The sequence below is a fragment of the Thalia democratica genome, chromosome 2, assembly GCF_965202585.1.
Source record: "Thalia democratica chromosome 2, ktThaDemo2.hap1.1, whole genome shotgun sequence".
In the NCBI taxonomy this organism is placed as follows: Eukaryota; Metazoa; Chordata; class Thaliacea; order Salpida; family Salpidae; genus Thalia; species Thalia democratica.
The window spans coordinates 54,000,690-54,025,092 of NC_139166.1; the positions used below are offsets into that span (position 1 = coordinate 54,000,690).

Here is a 24,403-nt window from a genome sequence, read left to right on the forward strand (position 1 = left end):
ACTATTTCTTATATGTGTCTAGTATTAACTAAAGATAATGTTTTACAAACAAACATTTAACTGTACAGTATATTTTACACTCTACAGGTAAAACAGAATTAAAGACCAAAAAAGTAAAGAATCAAGGTCATATAAATGTCTTTTTTAGCTTTAAAATAGTTAATTTAAAGCACATACGTACTTTCTTAAGAATACTAAGGCGGCAAAGAAAGAACTAGTAGTTTTTACATAAAAACAAACAAGTTTCAAAGTGTTTAAGTGTCAAGAAGAGAAGAAGGTTTACTTTAAAATAGTTTGAGCTGTAAACAACAAAATTGTTTAGCTAAAATGGTTATTTAAAGTTTCTTTAAAAGTATGAACCAAATTTAGTTTATACCTAACCTTCTATTTGTCAGATTATTTTTCATAATGCTAAAAAGTCGTCTTTAGCGACCTGTAGTGGCGTTCTAGGGTGTGTTATACAGCAGGAGCAGCTAAACCTCATTTTAATTAAAAAGAAGTTTGGAAACTGCAGCATGTGTCATTTTCAGAGATCAGACAAGTTTAAAATCTCTGTACAACTCATACAACCCTTTTTATTGGGTGATTCAATGTTAGCTTTTTTAGTAGTAATTTTTTTTACTACAGATATATTACTGTTTTATACTTTTCATAATGAGAATAGTTAAGAAAAAAACTTTTTAAATTAAAGTATTTTAAATTCCTGTTATTTTTAGTGCAGTTAATTTCTAAATAGAAAACAATAGTTAATAAAACAGAGTTGCCAGAGTTGCAGGATAATTCATGCTTGTTTAATATCTTTTACAAAACTCAGATTATTTTGGTTATTTTTCCTATATCAAGCTAGTTTTTTTACATAATTTTTTTTAATGTGTTTTTTTAATCCTTTTTGTCATTATTTTAGTAATTTTAAACATTTAAGCTTGATTAATTATTATTATTTTTTTTTGCTCATATTAATCATTTACTTTATCCTTCTCATAAACTCAGGTTAGTTTATGGTCATTCAGACTGCTGTTTTTGAAATAATTAAGTTTTTATATTATTTAAATTATAAAGAAAATAGTTGCTTTTCGTTAAAATTATGTTAAAAGCTCTGTTTTTTAACTCTCAGAGTGGCTTTAAAACCTGGAATCCAGGAAAAACCTGAAATTTGACAGTTTAGGCTAAATAAATCTGAAATTTGAGAAAAAAATACTGTGAAACCTGGATTTTTGAACAAAAATCACCACAAAATCTGGTAAAAACCTTAAATTTTAAACAATTTTTACCAATAACTAGTAAAATTTCAGTTTTACACAAAAAATCTATCATATATACAAACTTTTTTGTCATCATCAAAAAACTTTTTTATTAAATAACAAATTTAAAGTAGCTTTACATTATATTATCTCACCAATGAAGTTACAATATTTAAGACATTTTTTTAAATCTCAATCTTGACTTTAAGCTAAAACTAGACTTAAAAGCATTTTAAAAACCTAGAAGAAATTTCTAAAAAACTAGTGGCCACCCTGAACTTTTTTTTTGTTTGATAAAATCTACTTTTATCTTTTTAAAGTTGACCTGATTTTGATACATAAGATGTTTTTTTGAAGTTAGTTTAGTCATTATTATTACCAATAATAGTTATATACAATGATTGCCCTTTTCTCTAACTATTTCAAGCTAGCTTAAAGTTTTTTCATAATTTAAACTTGTTTAAATTTGTTAATAAAATAACAACACCAAAATGACTTGTTTAATCGACTAACTCTTATCCTCAGGTTAATTTTTTCACTTTTTTTCTTGAAAACACAGCAAGGCTCATTAGCTCTAGCTAGTTGAGATTTTTGATGGACTTATTTGTTTTAAAATGATAAGTACTCTTCTTTAAATACAAAAATACTAAGTTTCAAGTCCTTTTATAATTTTATAACAACATTGACCTCAGTTATTTTGTCAATTTGTATCACTTTTATTTTTAGGTTCAAAAGAGTTCCAAACACTAATATTTCCCATTGTATAACATTGTAAATGCTGCATATTGTATTCCTTTTCCCAACTGTTCTAATTTTTTCTTTTTTTTTTAAGTATTATCTATGAAGTAACATATACAACTTATAGTTTTTTCAATATCATAAATATGTAATTAAAGTTTTTTATTTTGTTTTATTTATCAGTAGTCATTTCCTACTTCCTCCAATTTTCTCGAATATTTTTAAGGAAGTAAGAATAGTTTTATTGATGAAAAACTCCTCCTTTTTTATCTAGTAGGTAATTTGAAAATTGTTAAGTTATTTTATTAACATATTTAAAAAAACTAAATGGTATATTAAATAAAAAGTAGCCAAGTTCAAATCAACAATTTTATTACAATTTACAAACTACCTTAAAGTGACTTGAACAGGGTAACTATTTAATCAAAAGTATATATTTATATTATACATATATATTATAATGAACTTTGTTTAGATAAATGGCATAATAATTTATTTGTTTGTTTAATATATATCCTATTAGTATTTATAGCTGAAAAACATCTTAATTAGATGATTGTAATTGAATTATATGGTTGAAGTTTAGAATTTTGTAAATTTTTATATCAAACAGATTGTGTTTCTAAAAATTACATGTAAGAATAAAGCTATCAAAATACAACATTCTGATAAAACTATAAAGTTTGATCAAACATTAAAGTGTACTAAATCTTAGAAGAAAAAATTTTAATTTTAATACTTTGATAGCAGAAAATATGTTAAGTAAAACAAATTTCTTTTTCTGAGTTAGAAATACATTTTGTAAAAGTTTATAAAATAAAAAACTCGTGTTAGCTTTGAATTTTTTTTAATTGTAGCTATAAAAATATTTTAATTATGTTTTTTTGATGAATCAATTACCATAGCAATAATTTTATAAACTCTTATTTTTTATGTGAAAACAATTTTGAAATACTGTATTGATGTAAATATTTGATCATCTTAACTGATTAATTTAGAACTTAAAAAAATATATACTAACATACCTCTTTTTAATTTAGTTGATCCTTGATATACTCTACTTTTGTTATCAAACTTTTATTAATATATATGTATATTTTACTTAGTAATATTACTTTTAAAATCCCAGGGTAAATCTTTTAAAATAAGTTACAAACTGATTTGAATATTTTAAAAATTAAAAAATGACTTATTTGACAAATATGCTTTTCTGGTCTTGAATTTAAAACTTATCTTGATATAAAGTGCATATAGTATCATTAATTGTTCTTTTTATACTATCAATAAAAATCTGTAATTTTTAAACCATTTTCTTATTAAAAATGTCATTAAAACTTTTAATTGTCAAGACTAGTTTCTTAAACTATAAAATATATTATGATTATATGCTGTTGTATAAAGTATTTTAAAAATAATTTTCATCAAATTATATTTTAATAGTGGTTTTTTGAAAATTTTCATCAAACATTTTTTTGTTTATATATATTTCTTAATTTTTTCATAAATAGTATATACTTAATTTTATGAGCTGTGTTTTTTAAACAATCTAATCTATAAATAGTTTTATATTTTTAAAGCTCATTTAAATCTTGCTCTTTCATAAATCAAAATTTAGTGTTTGATTTTATGTTTACCTTATAAATGCAAAATTATATAAGAGTTAACATGAACTCAGACTTTAAAAATACAGTTCAAGGTTTTTGTAAATAATAGTTACCAAACACTCAACAATTTATATGATGGGCCAGAAATGTTTCAAAGCTTGCGTGAGTCCCTGCAGACCAGCATGCATGGAAGACCCCGCTGCTAAGAGAAACAAGGAAATTGAAGAAAGTATCAACAAGCACAAAAAGTTATTTAAAAGACAGGTGACTTCTTGGTTTTAAATTTTTACAAAAAAATATTACTGATAAACACCTAAGTTTTACTTGAATCATTCAGTTTAATTTACCATAGCAAAGTTAATCACTTATATTTGTTAGTAAAACGTTTTATACTAATTTTTTTATTTTAAAATAACAAACGTTGGGAAGTCAGTAGTTAATTCTATTTAGCTTCTTAGTAATCTGAACTGCCAAGTCAGTATTTTTATATTTTTTTAACTGTTTTACCTGCCAGTTCAACTTAACAACTCAATTTGAAACAGGTGAAGCTGCTTCTGCTTGGCGCCGGTGAAAGTGGAAAGTCAACATTTCTGAAGCAGATGAGGATACTTCATGGAGTCGGCTTCAGCAATGAGGATTACGTGAAATATCGGCCTACCGTCTACTCCAACATTGTAAAAGGCGTAAAAGTTAGTTTGAATAAATATATGCGTTCCCTTAATATTGTCCAAAAAAACATAAAATTAACTTATTGATTAGGTTTTTTATAATATGCTTGATTTTTTTTTGAAATTAAATGTTTTTTCCATTTGTTAACTAAGAAAAGTATTTTTATTGTTTTGATCCTAAAAACTTATATAGATAATAACCATATTGTTGTTATTATTATTATTATTATTACTATTATTATTATTGTTTCAACCTTTAATATTTAAAACTTTTACTGTCTAAAATTTACACTCAAATTTTTATTTATTTAATCACGACTCTTTTTATTGCATTTTTATGGATTGTTCTTGCATAAAAAATTATAAAAGATTTTGTTAAGAAAATTTTAGTTTTCAAATAAATTGTTTTTTAATTACCTGTGGAAGATAAAAACTTGAAAAACCTCAATGTGCAAATACAACCTTACCAATTTTTTACAACAAAGTTTATAATATTAAATCCATATTAGTAGTTTTGAATTTAGATTATTTTTTTACAAAATTAAATATTTTTTTTTTGTTTATTAAATTGAATTAATCACCAAAACAACAATTTTTTTCTCCCAAACAGGTCCTTGTTGACGCGAGGGACAAGCTTGGCATCCCGTGGGAGGACCCAGACAGGCAGGAAGCCAGCAACCACGTCATGTCCTTCCAGGGCAGGTCGACCCAGTTGGACCCTCCCACCTTCCTGCAGTACCTGCCCTCCATCGTGGAGCTGTGGAAGGACAAATCGGTGCAGACGGCATACGACAGAAGGAGGGAATTTCAGCTGGTAATTAGTTTGATGTTTTATAATTTTTCATGTTTATATATTTAATTTGGGTTCACAACTATTCAAAATGTTGACAGTTCGAATTCGAAAGTTCAAGCTTTGATAGCTCTCAGTTTTTATCAATTTTTCTTTTAATAAATAGTAAATAACTAAAATATTTCATAGTTTCAACTGATTCGTTTTAATTCAATCTTGCTTTAGTTTAACATGCATTTGTTTGATTTCAACTGGTAGTAGGTACTAAAGTAGTGGTTGTTCTTGGTCAAGTCAATATTTTAAAATGTTTGATTTGAACTTAAAGTCGTAATAGTTAGTGTTTGTTTTAAATTAATTTAGATTTATAATTAGCATTCAGAATATTTATTAACAATCAGTCAGTTGTTTTGAGTTATAAATTTATTTTTAATTGGCAGTTGGTAATGACCAGTGTTTGTTTAAATAAAAAAGTAAGGAAAAGTCAACATTTCCACAGTTATTTGATTATATTTTTTTACCTCTTTTAATGAGAGTTCGCATTCTACTTTTTTGCGAAAACAATTTCACTAAGTTTATTTCTTATGGTTTGGTTTTAACAAATATTTTTCGACATATAACATAGAAGCATTTCTTTTAGTGAAAAGTATATGTTTAATTACTTTGTAGTAGTGTATTAAATCTTTTAGGTTTTATATTAGATTAATTTATTTACTGAACATCATTATAGTATAACATCACTATAGTTTTTAATCTTCCATTAGTCACATGTTTTTAAGAGGTTGTTATGCTAAATAACACAAAAGTGTACGTTAAGTAAAAGTTTGAGTAAAATTTAATTAATTTTACAATCGAAACATTGTTCTCTATTTTAAAACATTAAAAAGTATGACATTATTTTTTTTTTATAGATTATATATTTTGTATATTACAATTGGTAATTTTGATTTTTAGATACTTTTGTTTGTATAAATATCACAATTGTCTATTGTCTATATTAAACAAAAATAGTTTGAACATAAGTATTTATTTGAAATTTACAAAGTGATTTATTAAATCTAAACTATCGTGCCCAAAATTTGATCACAATTAGATTTACTCTTTAGTAAAATAGAATTAAATTTATACTGCTATTTCGGAATTCGGACTATTTTTTTACAACATTAAATTAATATTAAAACAAATTTTATCAAATTGAATTAACCACCGAAACAGTAATTACCTTTCATTTTAAGTATAAAGTAAAGTTATTAAGTTTAATGAATAGTTTTGATTTTTTTAATTTGTTTTTTATATTGAAGTTTTTCATTTAACATTTACATAACTTAGATCATCCGAAAAAATAATCAAAATAAATAGTCCTCATTTCTTTGTTTTTATTTTTAAAATAATAAATATAATAAATTGAATTTACTTCATACAGTAGTGTAAGATTTATCTTAATTTACCCTAGGGCATATAGTAATACTAGAGACAAATTACCAAAATATAATGATTGTTACTTAAAATAGAAGCATATTAACATATTAATTTTAAACTTACAACGCTTACTGTAATTTATAACACTTGTTTTTACTTAAAGCATATGTTTTTTTTACAACTTATAGTTCATGTTTAATATATTGTGATAATATACTTAATTAAATTTTCTATTTTTCTTCCAGAGTAAATTATTAGTTTGTTTGTTTAATTATTATTTTATCGATAGTTTTTAAATAAAAATAGTTTTATATTTTCATTCTAATTTTATTTCGACTTTATTCAAAAAAATAATACTTTCTTTTCAATACTTGCTTTTAAGCTAGTTTACACTTTAGAAAAAAAAAATCAAATTAAAGTATACTTTAAAGATTTTACATTGTAATAAACACAGCTTGTTATCTTACTTGAAAATTTATTTTTGTACTAATCCTGAAAGAATGACCACATTTTTAATTTAAGTCTTATGTTACAATATAAATTTATCAAAACGTTGTATATACACTAAGAAGATTATGTTTTGTTTAAAAAATTGGATAGTGCAGTTATTATACACTGTCTTTTAGATTTAAACTTTTTTATGTTTATCCTCTTAAAGCATTTGTAAACTTTTCTTAAGAATTTGCAATGCAATTAAGCAAAGCAGCTTATTGATTATAACTTGCTTTCTTAATATCATAGTAGGTATGTCATGTGACTTTATAAAAAGCTTATATCTGCAATAAGTTGTGTAAAAAAAATTAAGTTAAAATTTTTAGATGTTAAAAAAAATGTGTCTAAATCTAAAAGTTAAAGTAAAAAGACATATATTATTTTTAATAAGTTTTTTATTCCATTTGTTAATAAATAAAATATGTTTTTTAGTCATAAAATCCAGTAAAACCTAGTTTGATTATTGTTATAACCAGTATAATTTAGTAAATAAAAAAAATCAGTAATTGTTTATTAAGTCAAAATTTTCAAATTTTTTGCAATAAGCTCGTTTTTGTTATAACATAATTATTGAGTAATTTTATTTTGATTCATAAAATTCTAAAATTTCGTTATTACATGCAATAAATTCAGCTAAATTGAACTTTCATTCAAATGAACACTCATCACACGAAACATGTATTCTTGATTTGTGTTCGCGTACAAAAACTCGCGCACCAATTTAGTAATTAGTTTTGTTCGTCTGCTGCATGTATCTCTACTTGAAAATATTGTTACACTTAAGTTTTTATAAGTTGCATAACTACTGTATTCATTCAAATGAAATTTTGTTTATTTCGTTTGGCGTTTTAATGTGCTGCCAGTTTTTTATGTGCAGGCTTGCCAAAACACCTGGAACTTTAAAGAGTTTTAATTATTAAGTAATTAAATTTCGATTAGAAAGGAAAATCTATCATGTAGAAAAAAAAACATTAATTTTTTAGTAATAAAAAAGCACATTTAAAGTAGCTTTACAGTATCTTTCCAATGTTGTTATACTATTTAACACAGTATTATATCTTAAAATTACTTTTAATCTAAAAGTGGACCCAAAAAATTGTATTTTCAAAAAACTTTAAGAAATTTAGCAAACCTGGAAAACATTTTGAAAAGCCTATGGCAACCCTGTATAAAGGTATGAGAACATCATGTACAATTAACTAAGATTAACTGCTACAACAACAATAAAGAAATTAATGCTTAAGCTTTAAAATTATCAGCTTTTAACTGTCTTCCGATTGAAAAAAAAGTTAGCAACGTAATATTTTTCTAACAGGGCGAGTCAGTGAGATACTTTCTGGAGAACTTGGATCGCATCGGAAAGCAAGTTAGTTTTTTTTTATTTGTTGTCAAACACAATTACCCGTTCTTAAGTCCTTAAGATTAAAACCGAATTCTCTTTGTTTTGTAAATTTTCCCCGTTGTGTTTTGCTTTACGCGAGCTTACCTCAAAGTTTAGAAAATAAAATTAGTCATTTCCACCCGCTTCACGAGTGAATTGTTTTATCGCTGTAATCGATTTGAAGTTTTTTTACAGTGAAAATTGGCCAGATTCGTTCTTAATGTGTTTTAATGAACAGTGAGAATATAATTAAGTTAAGAGCCTCAATGTGATTGATTAAGGCAATTACAAGTTTGCATACATTTGGGCTACGGGCTTCTTTTGAATAATATTCATGATTTTATTTTGTTTTTTTCTATAGAAAAGATAAATTCAAAATTCAACTCTTTAATATTATTTTTCTTTTTATAAATTTAAGTGAAATTTTAACACAGCTCTTGAATAATAGCTCCCACGTATTTAATTAACAAACAATGTTAAACAGGTATTTTTTATACCTCCAAAACATATGTTGTTTTTTACAACAAGGTTTAAAATAAACTCTTTAGAGTGTTAATAAAATTAGAATTGAGTTTATAAGTGTTGTAAAATTATTTTTAAAATTTACTTAAAATTTCTCATTTAGTTGGACCGCTCAAATTAATAATACTTTCAAGCAAAATAAAAATTGAACACGTTAATTCAGTTGCTTTTGACACCTCATTACTGGCCGAGAGTTATTTTAATTTAACTTGCCAAAACATGTTTTCACAAGAAACTGAATGTGACCTTTCGCAGCCAGAGGTGATGCTAAGAAATAGCGTGTGAGGCAAATCTGATTTATTTTGATTGATGGCCTTTTGACCGTTGAAAGTATGAATGTTTTGTAGAGAAAGTGATTTGAAGTTGTGCGATTTGCGCAGTTGGGGTTTCGAAATCATGTGATGTGGGCAAGTTTGAGCGTTCAAGGTAAATCCTTTTCACGCGATGACACGCGTGGAAGTAATTGTTTTCCGATGAGCGGCGTATTTTCATTAAGTTCGTAAAAATGCGAGGAGGTTTTCGCAAGGCAGTAAACAAAAGTTGTGGAAGTTCCGTTTGCGAAGTTGAGCTTAAGCGCTGTTTAATGCAACTTACACTTGCGTTTGCTGGTACTTTTTATGATGAGAGTTTGAGATAAGTTGCGACCTTTCAAATTACATCAAATAACGCGATTATCATCGAAAACGCCTTCATAGTTGCTAACGAGCTTTAAATGCCCCGAAACCTTGAGCTTGCGGCCGGTTAAGCGGCAATTTTTCAAGGCAAGTCAGCTCATTTTTTCAGTGTCGTTAAGACGGCATACAATTGAGAACTGATAACTTCAAGCTAATCGGAGCTTGACCTCGCAAAGACAAACGAGCTCTTTGTTTTTTCTTTCGTTGTGACGTCACAACCGTCAAAGCTTTTTTCGACGCACAAGCAAGGTCAGGGTCGCTTGTTCCCAATACATTTGGGTTGTCACGACCACTAATCCAAGTTTCGAGTTCGGCCCCTTTCTCCCCGTCACGGTTGCTCGCACGTGATCGCAATCATGACATCACAATCAGCGGTCGGCGATGCGCGTCGGGTAATCCGTAATTCGTTTCGCTTTTCCATCCTGAGGTGATGAAACCTCTGGAGAGCTTAATTGTATTTTAAGTGAGCTGGGCGTTTGCGGTTAATTTTAAACTTTTAATAAGCCAGATCATGGTTTTTAAAAGTGGCTAGTTTCGTGGTGTTTCTGTGGGAACTTTTTTGGAATATGAAGATCTTTTGGGGATTTTGTAAAAAGTAAAAATATATTGTTTGAATTTTAATTTTACAGTATTCAAACGCGCTTTTTTGTTCTAAATTTGAAATAAAAATTATTTTTCAATAAAAATGCTATTTATTAGTCCTACTTGCCACAGTCTATTTTGTAACATAGTAAAAAGTTTGAAAAGTTTATCCACCACTCAAGTGCAATGAAATTAAAATACAATTACATTCTACGCTAAGCAGCTCAACACTTTTTTCTAGTTATAAAAGTTTGATATTTTTACAAGTTCATTACTCTAATGCATTACATTAACAATAGACTTAAGATTGTTATAATGAAATGTTGCAGTTCAAATAGGTTTGTGTGTGTTTTGAGCTTCAAAGCCAGCTGCACTTTTTGTTATTGTAAGTTTCATTTGGTGCGAAATATTTTTGTACTGAAAAGATTTGCCTTTGGTTTTAAGGGCTCTGATATGTTGAAAGCTGATATATTCATAAAACAGCTCCTGGTGAAATATGTAATTAAGTAACTTTTTGTATTCAGGATTTCGGATTAGTAAACTTGCTTAAATTCAAAACATCGATTGTGAAAAAAAAATTGCAAAATTGAATTGTGAAAATTATTACACGTCTGATGAACTACTTTTAAAATAGTTGTGTTTTTTTTTTCAAGTACAAGTTGTTGTTTCATATTGAAAAAAAGTATTAAGCGTTTAAAACTCACAAAAGTGCTATTTTGTGTAATAAAAAATACTAAACTTTCAAGTATGCTGTTTAGTAAAAGTTGTTTGTTTTAGTTTCAAACACAGATATCACACAAGGTATCTTTGCTACTGTTAATAATTAACTTTTCTTTGTTTTAATTTTTAATAGCCTATCAAAGCGCAATTCAAACGGCAGTATTGGTTTGAGTTTGTATCTGTGTACATGTGAGTTATGAAAAGCCAATTGGCACTCGACAAGCGGCTATTTATAGGAAATCGTTTTGTTTTCGCGAAAACCTGTCGTCAGAATCGTTTAAGATTGGAAGCGAGTCAAATTGAATGCGTTTTGTGGGAATTGCGTTCCAAAAAAATGTTTGATCGGTTTTTAAATCAATAAACAAGTGTTTCCTATTTCACACAGTTATTAGTTTCAATAAACAAATAAAGTATTTAAGTCACACGCTAATTATTAAAAAGTGGTTATTGCTTTTTTGATTATGTTGCAAGCAAATAATAGTTTTTTAAGTTTTACATGTTTACTTGGCCAAAGATGATTTAATTTTTCATTTACTATGCTCTAAATTTTTCTTACTTTAGTTCCTCATAAGACATTTAGTAACATGTAAAGAGACACATATTTAGTATTTTACTTAACTTTGTGTTTGTTTTGCACAATCTGGCTTCTTTGAAGAGAAAATAAAAAATTTCAATAATTGGCATACAGCAAACAATAACTTACTAATATGCCTCGAATAAATTCAATGTGCATATTCTAAGATTAGCTTATTGGGAATTTTCAGTCTAGCCACAAGAAACTTGTATGTTTTTTTTATTGTTGAAGTTATTTATGCGTATTACGTATCACTTTCCTAGCGCATTCATTCACGCACTCGAGCAGTTTCTCTGCTTGACACGTTCAATTACTATCTGTTACCAATCTATTTTTAGCATAAACAAACACATTCCTGACAGAATTGTTCAAGTTCAGTTCTGTAAGTGACTGCTGCCTTTACACTTGAAAAAAAAGTAAGATTATTATAATTTTATGTAGTTTAGCTTATATTAGCTTGTTTTTACTTGAGTTGAAATTGTTGAAAAAAACATAGTTTAACAAATTGTATAATGTACTAAGTTAAGATTAGTTTTGAACAACTTTTGTATGCAACGGTTAAAATATAGTACTTCCTGAAGTTGTAGTTTTAACATGCTCGTGTAAAACGTTTCATAAAAGTTGTAACTATTGAAAGAACTTTTGATTTAAAATAATGATAAATTATAAATAAAAACTAATATTTTTTGTTATGTATCTATTTTAGAATATTTTTGGTACACATTATACAACGAATGCTCAGTTTAATTTGTTCATATTTAAATTTTAAAACAATAAATATTGTTTTAGATTTCAGATTACTACAGTATATAATTTATATGAATGCAGTTATCTTTATTTATTTTTTAATTTTTTTGATCACTAATATATAGTAATTTTCTTTATTCTTATTTTCTTATTTCTTAAGTTGTTCATTTAGTTTGGTAATACATTTTTATTAAAAAAAAATCATTACTGTTTTAGCTTTTTACAGTATATTCTGTATGAGCACAGCTAAATTAAATTATTTTCTATTAGAAAAATATAAATTATATTTAATTTTGTTTAGGATTAGGAAATTTAAATCGACAAATCTTGTTTCTATTTCAATTTTTTACAGGATTGCCTAAAAACCTAGAATTTTGGAAAACCTGGAATTCGCAAATTTAGACTAAAAAACCTAGAAAAACTTGAAATTTGAGAAATAAAAAATAACCTGGAATTTTGAACAAAAATAACTAAAAAGCTTGGCAAAACCTGGAGTTTTAAACAATTTTTAGATTTAAAGTAATTAATTTCGATTTGACACAAAAAATCTATCACATAAATATCTTTTTTAATCATTAAAGAACTTTTTCATTAAAAATATATTAAAGTAGCTTTACAGATTCTTATCAATGTTGTTATGCTAATTATGACAGTTTTTCACCTTAAACTTATTTTTATGCTAAAAATATACCCAAAGGTTGTTACTTTTAAAATCGGAAGAAATTTTCAAAAACGTTTGGCAATCATGTTTTTACAATATATTAATTATATGCAAATACACTTAATTTAATTTTTTGAAATTATATTCCAGGATTACGTGTCGTCCATGCAACATATCTTACTTTAGCATAATATATTTAAATAGTTTATTTTAACAATTAATTTTTTACAACGATTAATTGATCATTTTTTATCAAATAATAAATTTCAAGGATTACGTGCCCACCCAGCAGGACGTGCTTCTTTCCAGGCAGGCCACTAGAGGCGTGCTCGAGTACACCGTCAACATCAGAAAAATCCCCTTCAGATTTTTCGACGTCGGCGGACAGCGCAGCCAGCGGCAGGTAAAATATTATTTTGATTTGAATATTTTTGATTGTCAAAAGTAATATATTTATTTTAATTTAACATAACTTCAAAATATGTATGTTTTTTAATAAGGTTTTAATTTATCTTCTCAATTTTGTTTGAAGTATAGGGAAGCCGTTTTTTTTTTGTCCCCTAACACGTATGACTTGTATGGATTTTGTTTTAGACAATTTTTAATTTTTTAAAAGTTAAATTTTAAAAATGTTTCGCTTTAAACTGCTTCGGTGCAATTAGATGACTCACCCAGTTGTCACCGCGCAGTAAACAAATTAGTATCAAGAGACAACTTGCTTAAATTTATTCTTCTTGTCTTATACTTAGCTCTGTTGGTGTAAATTAATGGCTTAAACATCTGGCTGCAGAAAGCAAATGAAAAAAAAAACTAAATGTAAAAAAAGTGTCAAAGTGGGTTAACCAAAACTAATAGTTGCCCGGGAGTTTTTCAAAATAAACTAATAAGTTTATTTTGAGAAAAATATCGGAATTAATTGCACTTTGAGTTATTTTTGCATGTGCAGCAGTAAATCAAAACGACTACAGTTGCTCAATTGGCAGTTTTCACTTTGTTGACGTTTGCACAGCTCACCGCTTGTTTGTTTAGTGTAACAATCTCTTTGTTTGTTTTTATTAACATTCAGATGCTCTGAGAGAGGTGCGATTTCTCGGTAGCGTTTGTCAAATCGCTGCAATTTTATTTTGATTAATTTTTTCGCGTTGGCCGCTTGAGACAAAAGGCTCCTTTGATTGAATTTCTGCGAACTAGCTTGAGAAGGTCTGCAATTTTTCGTAAAAGCACTCGGCTTCAAGCGCGAACTGATTTTACTCTTTTCAGCGGCTGCCCACACACTTCATTCGTTGCAAAGCATTTATTTTCTGTCGAGAGCCGATCGATCATTGCTCAGTCGGTTTAAATTGACCTGGTGATCAATTACTGCTTAATACCTTCACGCTGCTACACATTTGTGCTGATATTAATCTGCCAACTGTTAAAAAAAAGTGAATTTGTATGTAAATATAATAAGTGAGGATTTTTTGCCACAATGTCTCCGGTCATTCGAAGCGAAATAGTAAATGTGAAGGCTTAGCCGTTAGTTCAAGTTGTTCACGCGTGCCGCACATTTGCTAACGATTGGGATTGTTTATGAAACTGGTTTCTCTTCTGAATGTTGCATCGTTGAGCTGTGAGGTGTAAAATAAAACTTTTTATCGTTTTTTTTAGCCCAATATACTACACTGAATGCAGTTTGAAAGGTTTGAAATTTATTTTTTATCAACAGATCAACAGCTCATTTTTTCCTTTTTGAAAAATTGTTCTATTATAAGTTTCAATTTATAAGCGACTTAAATATTTCATTAGTTTACATCAATCAGATCTTTAATTCTGTAAAATAAAACAAGCTATAGTACAGGGTTGACAAAAGAACTGAAATCCTGGAATTTGACAATATATGCTAAAAAACATGGAAATTGAGAAATTTTGAAAAAATCTGAGATTTTGAACAAAAATCACTAAAAAACCTGGAGAAACCTTGAATTAAAGAAAAAAATTTACATTTAAAGTATTAAAATTTCGGTTAGACACAACATATCTGTCATATTTATTTGTTGTTATTATTTTTATTTTATTAAAAAATACATTTAAAGTAGCATTACAATATATTTTCAATGTTGTTATACTAACTAAAACAGTTTTTTACCTTAAGCTTAATTTTATATTTTAAATAGCTATAACAATGGTTAAAAACACTTTTTTTTTAACCTGGAAGAAATTCAGAAAACTAAGAAAATAATTTCAAAAAACCTTTGGATACTGTGTTTTAATAAAACCAAATAAGTATTAAATGCAAATTTTACCAACTCAATTATCAACATTTGCAAACAGCCAACCTTGATCAACAAAACCGCGTGAAAATTTTTATTAATTTTTGATAAAAACAAATATTTTCACCGCAGAAAATATAAGTGTCTTTAACTTTCCAAGTATCTTTTAATAAAGGCGTTTATTCAAGCCTTTTTAGTTTTGCAAAAAACTCACACACGTACATGATAATAAGTATTTTATAATTATAAATTTTTTAAACATTTAATAACAAATATTTGAAGAAATTTTACACAGTTTTAATAAGTATGAAAAGTTTTAATGACAAGTTTCCACAGGTATGGCGCACATACATAATAGCAAATACTTTTATAACTATGAAATTTTTTTAATAACATTAAAAAGCTTTTTAATGAAGCAACAAATATTTCAATAGCAATGGCACACAATAACATAAATTTTTATGGTTCTGAATGTTTTTAGTAATGACACAACAAATAACTTGTAGAAATGGCACATGTGCTTCAATGACGTCACTTCCATCATGTTCCTCGCGTCATCGTCGGAATTCGATCAGGTTCTGATGGAAGACAGGAGGACCAACAGGCTCAGGGTTGGTTTTTAAGTTTGAACAAATTAAGTTTGTATGTTAGATATAAAAACCGTTATGTGTTTAAATGTAGTTTTAATGTCTACATAGATGTTTGTTTTGATTTTCAGAAATTTATTGTAACTAAGGATCTCAGGAATATGATTTTTTATTTAGTAAAGTTGTTTTATAAACAAGTTCATAAAAGTTACTTTGTAAATGAGTTATACATCCTGAAAAACTTAAAAAAGTTAAATTAGAAAGGTCGAAAACCATCGAAAACACGCAGTAAAAGTTTATTGAAAACAGTTTATTTTTTGACTTTGAAAAATCTGAGCAAGCGGATCCACTGTGCCTTCATCTTCCTCTCTAATTAAACCGCATTACCTAACTTTCGAGGCGAAGAATGGAAATTAAAAGCAAAGGCATAAACAACAGCAAGAGCTGGAATTTTAATGCGAATTCATGGCATACTTTGCGTTGAGAGGCCAGCAGTTGCACAAGAATTCGGGTTTTTATGCCTTAATGCCTCGAAAGACTTGTGGGAACTTTTTTCAGAGCAAATTGAATTCAATCAATGTGTGATTGACTGGAAACGCTTTGCTTCTCGGAAAGTAATTTAAACTCGGTCTGTGTGTGCCAATGCGAGCTGATATAATTCATATCTGTCTTTCAACTGCCTTTTCTGTGCACTTTCGAGGCATTCAAAGTGAGTTTTAATTACAAAAAGGATTAGTTTTTCTGATGTCAGTTTGTAGCTAAGTAGCAATTCGAGCAAAGGCAAATTTCAGAAAGTTTGAGTACTTAATTTAACAGTTTTCTCTCCAATTAAAGTACTTGTTGATTAAATTGTTATGTTAATAATTTTTACAATTTTAATTTTAAGCTCTAGATTGTTATTAACAGTTATACATTACCTCATCAAAACAAATTTATATGCTTTCAGAAAGTCAACATCAATAACAAGTGAATATATATTTAGTCTTGAATTTAACTTTATTTACTTGAGATGATTATCAAATATTGACTTTTGTATTTTTTGCAAACAAAATATTTATTCTAAAACTTGACTAATAACTCACTTTTTTCTACTTTTCAAAATTATTTTAAAATAAAAAACAACGATTTAAATTGCATGGTTACCACTATATAAATAGACTTCATAACTTATATTAAGTCGTCCATAATTTTTGTAAAATCAATTAGTTTTCGTTGTATTTATCTTATAATATGTGTGAAATAAGGTTATGATATTCCAAATTGTTTTACATAACATTGTTGTTTAAACATTTATACGTGTAAAACTATCCGATATCATACGAAAAAAGTAGTAATTTAAAATAAGATATTTTATAGAGCAAATACAAGGTATTTTTTTTTTTTTAATTTTAGTAACAAAACAGCCAGCGGCCATAATAATTAAATTCTATTAAGTTTACTTTATTATGGCTTATGAATGTAGTTATAGAATAAAATTAAATAGCTAAATAACAACCTTATAACTTTCTAATAATGACTTTAATGGTTTTGTTTTTATTTTACAAACAATTAAGATTTGTTTGGTTTTCTATACAGTATAGTATATTTACTTATTTTTTAAAGCTTTATCACTTTTTTTTCTGTTTCTTTTTTAAGTTGTTACTCCGCTTAAAGGGACAAACTTATTTAAAATACATAGGTTGACTTGTATGAGAGAGTTAGACTTTTTTATTTTTGTTGAAAAAGTTGAAAAAAAGCATACAAAGATATTTTCTATAGAAATTATTTAAGTAAAAATTGAAAACGATAGTAAGTTTTTGCCGAGCGATTAATTTTTTGTTGTCGTCAAAAAATTAAAAAAACAAGTGATTAATTTATTTCATGGTCTTTTGAACGTTTTAAATATTTTTCTGATAAGATATTTATATTGGTTTTGAGCTTTTCAAGTGCTTAAAAACAGTCATGGGTAGTTAGTTTGAATACATCTTTTAAACAGTTTAGTTGGTCAAATATTTAATTGACCAAAATAATAGCTATAAAATCAGGTTTATAATTTCTTTTATTCTTATTTTTTACAATTTCTTAGCAACTTGAGATAAAGTTCTTGAGATATCTTGATAAAAGCTCACTGTAGTTATAAACAAAATATTCAAGTTTCAAGCTAATTTCAAACCTTTGTTTATTCAAAACGTGATATTTAATCAACTTGTGTTTAATTTATTTAAATTACATCAAAATCAAATAAATAAGTTTAATGAAATGCCTACTGTAACTTTATCAATATATTAATAAAATACTCCAATATTTTTATAGACTCTTTTTTGTATGTATAATATATTATAATTTTTCTCAGAAACGTATTAAAAAAAACAAAAAACGCAGTTTTTCAGACAAAAAAAAAATTGTAATTGATAAAATGATTTTTTTAGGAGTCCTTGGACATATTCGACGTGATTGTCAACTCTATGTACTTTGTGGACATCTCCATAATCCTCTTCCTCAACAAGACGGATCTACTGGAGGAGAAGGTCTTGAGGAGCAAAGTGAAAATAGGGGATTACTTTGAGGAATTCGAGGGAGACAGCTTGAACTTAAACGACGTAAAAAGATTCCTCGTGCACAAGTTAGTTTAATTGATAAGCAGAGTTGCCAAAAAACACGGATTCCTAGAAAAACCTTGAATTTGACAATTTAAGCAATAAAAACACCTGGAAAAACCTGGAGTTTGAGAAAAAAAAATCCTTGAAAACCTGGAATTTTGAACAAAATTACTAAAAAACCTGAAATAAAAAAAGTTTTATAGATTAGTTTGTTGTATAAGCAGAAAAATGTTATTACCATTTGGTATAAAACTACAGTAAATGATTTTTAATGCTTATATGGTATATCATTAATTATATTTCATGTTTAGCAATTTTGACTTTTGATATTTATTTATTTAGTCATACTTTCCATGAATATTAAAGTTTAAAAATGATGTTCATATAAGTTTCCTTTATGTTATATTATTTTTCAAATCAGTAAAAACTAGAAAAATATGTGTTTTATATAATAATTAGAATAAGTTTAATAATTAAATTGATATATGTATATATAGTTATACATTCTACAAAACTTCTTTTATATAAAACCAACAACAAAATGTATTTCTTTAATTTAGGATTTAGTTGATAACTGATTTTTTAAGCGTAATTATCGAAAAAATCCAAGGCAAGCGTATTAAAGATCAATTTACGCAACTCAGTTTTTCTTAGTATTTTTAAATTTCTGAAATTTTGTTATAATTATTTTTGTTTTTATTTTTTTCCATATGTTCAACTAAACATTTCTCTCTTAAACATAACTAATCAGCAATTAATCAATCTTAATTTTTTTCAAATACAACTTTTTCAAATTAAAAATGTTTTTATGTAGACGAAACATATGTTTTACTTTACTGCATACCAACATAGTTTGCATAAAAAACAAACACCGTGTAAAATTGCAAACTCACAAATGTTAGAAAATACTTTGATTGGTTAATTGTAAGTACAGTATCTGTTGATGAGACCACCGTGTCAGCATTTACCATAACTTTGCCTCTTAATGCTTAACTTCAGTTGCTTGAACAGATTTAATTATAAATTCAGACCACCAACAAAATTAAATTGGACTTTATGATTTTTGACATGCTTGTGATTGGTTTTAAATTGATCCATTTATATGCAAGTACTTATGGTTAACTGACTATACGTAAAGTTTAAATACCATAAATAAACGTATTGTGATAAATATTTAGAATAAGTTTTAAAAGCTAGCCTATTTAAGTTTTGTTTTCCATTAAAAATTTAAGTTTTGTTTTTAGTGTTTTTAGAAAGTTGTAAGTACAGTTTGTTTATGCATTTTTAAGTCTTGGTTTCCTTTTTTGATGACAAAGCCACCTACTACTTAAGTTTAATAGTTCTAAGAACAAATCCCAGTCATAAAATTTAAAAATAACTTGAAGAAATTAGACTACACGGTTTTTTTCTTCTTTTGTTTGACCTTTTAATTAATCAGCTAATGTGGAACCTCGGAAGCGCATTAAAACTTGATCTGGTGTCAAATCAAGAGATGCGCAAAAAGATACTTTTATTCCGAAATATGTTAATTGGCCACAATTCCAATTAAACGCTGGCAGCCTGTTTTTTGCTGTGTACAGTTTATGCTCGAAAAATAAAGTTTCGCGGCGGAAATAGAATTCAGTTGAAATTTTTTTGTCGAGTTTAGTATGTACTGTTTTTAAAATAAATAACACTGTAATATTCTTTCAAAATCAATAATTATAATAATGTTTATTAATCAAAGTCGTAAAAGAACAAAAAAATACCGTTTTTAATTAAATTTAGCTGTTGATTTATTACAAAAAGTAAAATACTTTTTAAAATTAGTACTACTGTCAATTTTCAATAAGAATAATTTCGTTGAACTTAATATATACTATAAATATTAAATAAATTTTCCACTAAAAAAAATACAATTTATATTAGTTACTTGCATACTTAAAACACATTAGGTACTAAAAAGCAACATATGGGGTTCGTCCCGAAATAACATCCGTGTTTTCTACTATTAGAATTTTTACATTTACATCATGAAGTATATCATACGAATTTATTTCTTCCCAATAAAAATTTCCAGTATAAAAGTTTCTATTTTTAACCTTCAAACTGTTTATTCAGTCAATTATCGGTGGAACCGCTATGAAATTATTCTATGCTCAAAGCTTAATTACGTCTTATGGCAACTTCTAATGTCTGGCTTCCAATATTGTCTCCGCTTTAATTACCGACTGAAATTCGGCTGAAATCTCGGTTTTATTTTGACGTTTCGACTTTTCAGCTCTTTAAACGCTCACAGGTGTTTTTCATCCGCGTTTAATTACCTGCGAAAGATTTATTTCAATCTTTTAGTCTCCATGTTTACTTTTACATAACTTCTTTTTTTTTACATACTCTCTAAGTAAACACATGTGTGTATGCTTTCTTAATAGAATGTTGGCTAAAATTTTTGCTTTTTTTGTACATATTGATTATTGTATATTCGTGTAAAAGTTTTTTATAAAGCACTTTTATTACAATAGTTTTTTTACATACACCGTTCAGTGGTAGAAAAAAGGTTCTTGAAACAAAAAGATAAAATACTATTTAACAATCATGTAAAAACATATACACAAAAATATGAAAGCTAAATTAAACAAGAATAAACCAAGTTTAGGAAATGAATGTAATAATTAAGTAATTTAAGTATAAATCAATCATGGTGAATTCACTAATTTATTTAGTCTACCAATATTTTAAACTAAAAGTATATCAAGACATCTTATTTTCGTATAGTGCAAGTTTTAAAGAAATTAGTTTTTTATAATAGAAGTAGTAGGTTTAAACGTACTTTTTTTATCAACATCAATTTCAGAACGCTTATGATTATCGTTTGTAAAAACACGGTATATGACGATAAGTTTATTAAGTTTATTTTTTAGAAGCACTTAGTAATACAAAATAGTTATTTAAAAACAAGTTTTGCTTTTTTCAAATTAAATAAATTCACTTGTTTGAGGAACAAAAGCTGTTTTCAGCTAAATTCTTTGAGCAGGGTTTCCACAAAACCTGGAAAAACCTAAATTTTTTAACAATTTTATCAAGTTCAGTAGTAAAATTTTGATTTGACATAAAAAATCTTTTATATAGATTAAAAATTTTTGTCATCATCAAAAAAAAATTAATTAAAGAACACATTTAAAGAAGCTTAACGATATCTGTTCAATGTTATTATACTATTTAACACAGTTTTTTACCTTAAACTAACTTTAAACTAAAAATAGCCCCAAAAATGTGTACTTTCAAAAACTTGAGGAAGTTTCTAAAAACTGAATAAATTTGCGAAAAAACATTTGGCAACCCTGTTTGAGCGTTTACGTTTCAGAGTCGTTCTTGAGTTTCCCTGATTCATAATGATTGCTTTATATGAATGTTGTGCTACTTTATATATTTGTTAATAATATGTTTATGTGATTATTACAATAATAATAGATAATATTTTACTCTAATTAGTATCTAAGAAGTCTAAAATCAACAAGTTATACTTCAATACAAAGCTAACGACCCAATAATCAAATACGTTCTTAAAACAAAAAACTCTCTATCGCCAATGGCGGAGCAAAAATTAACATGAGCCATTTTGTCACAGGTTCGAGGCGCTGAAGCGTAACAACAGCAAGCCGTTCTTCCACCACTTCACCACCGCCATCGACACCAACAACATCAGAAGGGTGTTCGACGACGTCAAGGACTCGATACTCCACGACAACCTCCAGAACCTCATGCTCAACTGATGTGACGTCGTACATCAGTTGTGACGTCATAGTGACGCTCCGGTTTATGTTCTGAAGAAAAAATTGGCACTATGAGTGGAGATTTTTTTTACCATTTTTTTCGCGGTTGAAACGGACCCAAGTTTTATCGTAATCAAGAAAACGTTAAATTTTTTGACAATCAAGAATTATTTAGTTTTGATTAAGATTAGTATAAGAAAAGAATTATTTTAATTTTAATTTCAATTATAAGTAGTTTGAACACATTCTTTAAAGCCTTCTACACCGTTTTAAGCCTTTTTTCAATGTTTTAATCATAAATCGAACTTTAACGGGTACCAACGGAAAGTTGCAAAGATTTTTTGGAACTGCTGCAGTTTCGTTCGATTTCGACCAATCACGTTATTTTAAAAAACAAGCAAAGCCTAAATAATTTTTATTTATCAATCTCCTCTTTTACGACCAACTCTTTCTGCTCGTTTCGAATCATGACTATTTGAAAATCACCAGTGCTGACAATTTGAACAAAGAGCCTTTTCAATGAACAGCACCACGTTGAACTAGTAGTATTTGAACTGAACAATGTTGCTTCCTTTTCTTTTTTTTAATAGTTGTTGCAGGGTTGCCACTCATTTGGGCCAGCTTGAAACCATAGGAACGCCATAACGACTCGGGCCAGTTCAATATTTAGAAATTGTTAAATAACATTTAATTATTTTGATTTTTTGTTAATTTTGAACTGGTTTTACTTTAGATGGCCTTGAGTTAATCTTCTTTTATGAATTGTTTTACGTGTTTTAGTTATTTGTTTGTAATAAACGTTTAAGCTTAACAAACAGGTTTTTACTACTGCACTTGGAATTTGATTTTTAATACTAGCTCATGACACTAATTTTTTAAACCAAAAACTCCGGGTGACTCAAGCTTCTTTTAAACACTCAAATATTTCAGACTTCTTTTTTGGTGATTCCGGCTGTTGTGTTTTTTTTTTCTTTGCTCCGTGAAGTGGCAATCCTGTTTTTACTTACCGAGTATTCAACGTTATAAATGTTTATAAATTTTTCTGCATTTTTCGACAGACTATCTACTTTCGAGTGTTTTACGTTTTTTTTTTTTTAATTTCTCCGAACTTTCTTAATTTCTTTGAAGCTTTTAGTTTACCACTGTGCTTTGAAGTCAAAACAAATCTCAACTACAGAAGTTTTGTTTCAAAACACATTTGATACAGAATAAATGCTAGTTCTTAAGACTTAAGTACATAGTTGTATCACGCTTACCTTATGTTGTCCTACCTATAAAGAAGCAAACGACAAATACGAAGCGTTCCTTGTTCTTTCTTTGGTCAGTTTAGTTTTGTTTCAATGTACAACTTTTGTGTCATGGAAGCAATAGTAGAAAAAAGTGTATTGTTATCAAAGTTTTTTATAATTAAATGTTACTTTTGAGATGGTATTTTATGTACAATCAGCGTTTTTTTTTCTTATCAAATTTTATTTTATGCTATCTTTTAATGCTGCTGTTTTCTTTTGGCATTTATTTATATACTGATACAAATTAAGACAAATATCAGGATACTTTAATTAATAACTCCGATGTACTAATAACCTAGTTTGCTGTTTTTTATGCAGTGGTCTAGTAGAGCTTAGATATTAACAAAAATATTTCTAAAGTATTTCTTTAATAAAACCACATACATCCTGATTTCGTAACAACTTACCTTGGATTTTAACAATTCTTTCCGTTTTTTTCTAATAAATAAGTTTTACTTATACTATTTGCTGTTAAATTATTATCATAAAATTTGTTTACTTGTCAGTATTTATTTAATGGTTACATTAAAGTTGTATCAAGTTTCTTGTATGTTACTAAAAGCCTTTTTAGTTTAAAGTTGTTTTTTAACGAAGTTCAATTTTTTTCTCACAAACTATTTTTTTTAATAGTTATGATTAAATATTTATGTAATATTTGTGTGACAAAATAAAAAAAAGCAAACTAATATTGGTAATTGTTTACAGTAAAGTATTATTTTTTAGATAGTTTTTTGGATACTTGGTATATCTTACATACAAATAATTTTAGCAAACTTTGGAAATAAATTCAAAAAAATATTTTCTGCGTTTAAATCTTTAACTGTTCTTTGCCATCATAGTTTATAATTTTGTTTTCAATAATAAACTCTCAAACAAAATAAAACCTTTATAAAAAAGTTATAATTAACTAAGTTTAAAACTTTTTCTTTATTGATGCAATGTTTACTAATGATGCATTACATCTTTTAGTATAATCTTTTAAGCTTATCAATAAAACAAATAGCTGATGTTTTAAAACTATAGTTATTTTAAGCTGGTATGTATATACTAAAGGTAATGTTTTTTTATGTTTGATATATACAGAGTTCACAAAGTTAAGTTGAGGTTGCTTTTAGTTTACAAGTTCAACTACATTTT

The 24,403-nt window shown here is 27.0% G+C and overlaps 1 protein-coding gene across 1 annotated transcript; it reads left to right on the top strand.

Annotated features, from left to right (window-relative positions):
* Positions 1-3,674: 3,674 nt before the first annotated feature.
* On the top strand, positions 3,675-23,967 carry LOC145829468 (guanine nucleotide-binding protein subunit alpha-12-like). Its single transcript, XM_082937271.1, has 8 exons — positions 3,675-3,847; positions 4,126-4,272; positions 4,862-5,065; positions 8,265-8,315; positions 13,082-13,213; positions 15,566-15,670; positions 18,055-18,248; positions 21,833-23,967. The coding sequence occupies exons 1-8, from the start codon at positions 3,716-3,718 to the stop codon at positions 21,975-21,977; spliced, it is 1,110 nt and encodes a 369-aa protein (XP_082793397.1). The 5' UTR covers positions 3,675-3,715; the 3' UTR covers positions 21,978-23,967.
* The last annotated feature ends 436 nt before the right edge of the window (positions 23,968-24,403 follow it).

Bases quoted from the DNA above. Each gene is read 5' to 3' on its own strand.
- LOC145829468 (XM_082937271.1), top strand. From the start codon at position 3,716: ATGATGGGCCAGAAATGTTTCAAAGCTTGCGTGAGTCCCTGCAGACCA. The intron at 3,848-4,125 runs GTGACTTCTTGG...AATTTGAAACAG, and splicing joins AAAAGTTATTTAAAAGACAG to GTGAAGCTGCTTCTGCTTGG. The intron at 18,249-21,832 runs GTTAGTTTAATT...ATTTTGTCACAG, and splicing joins AAAAGATTCCTCGTGCACAA to GTTCGAGGCGCTGAAGCGTA.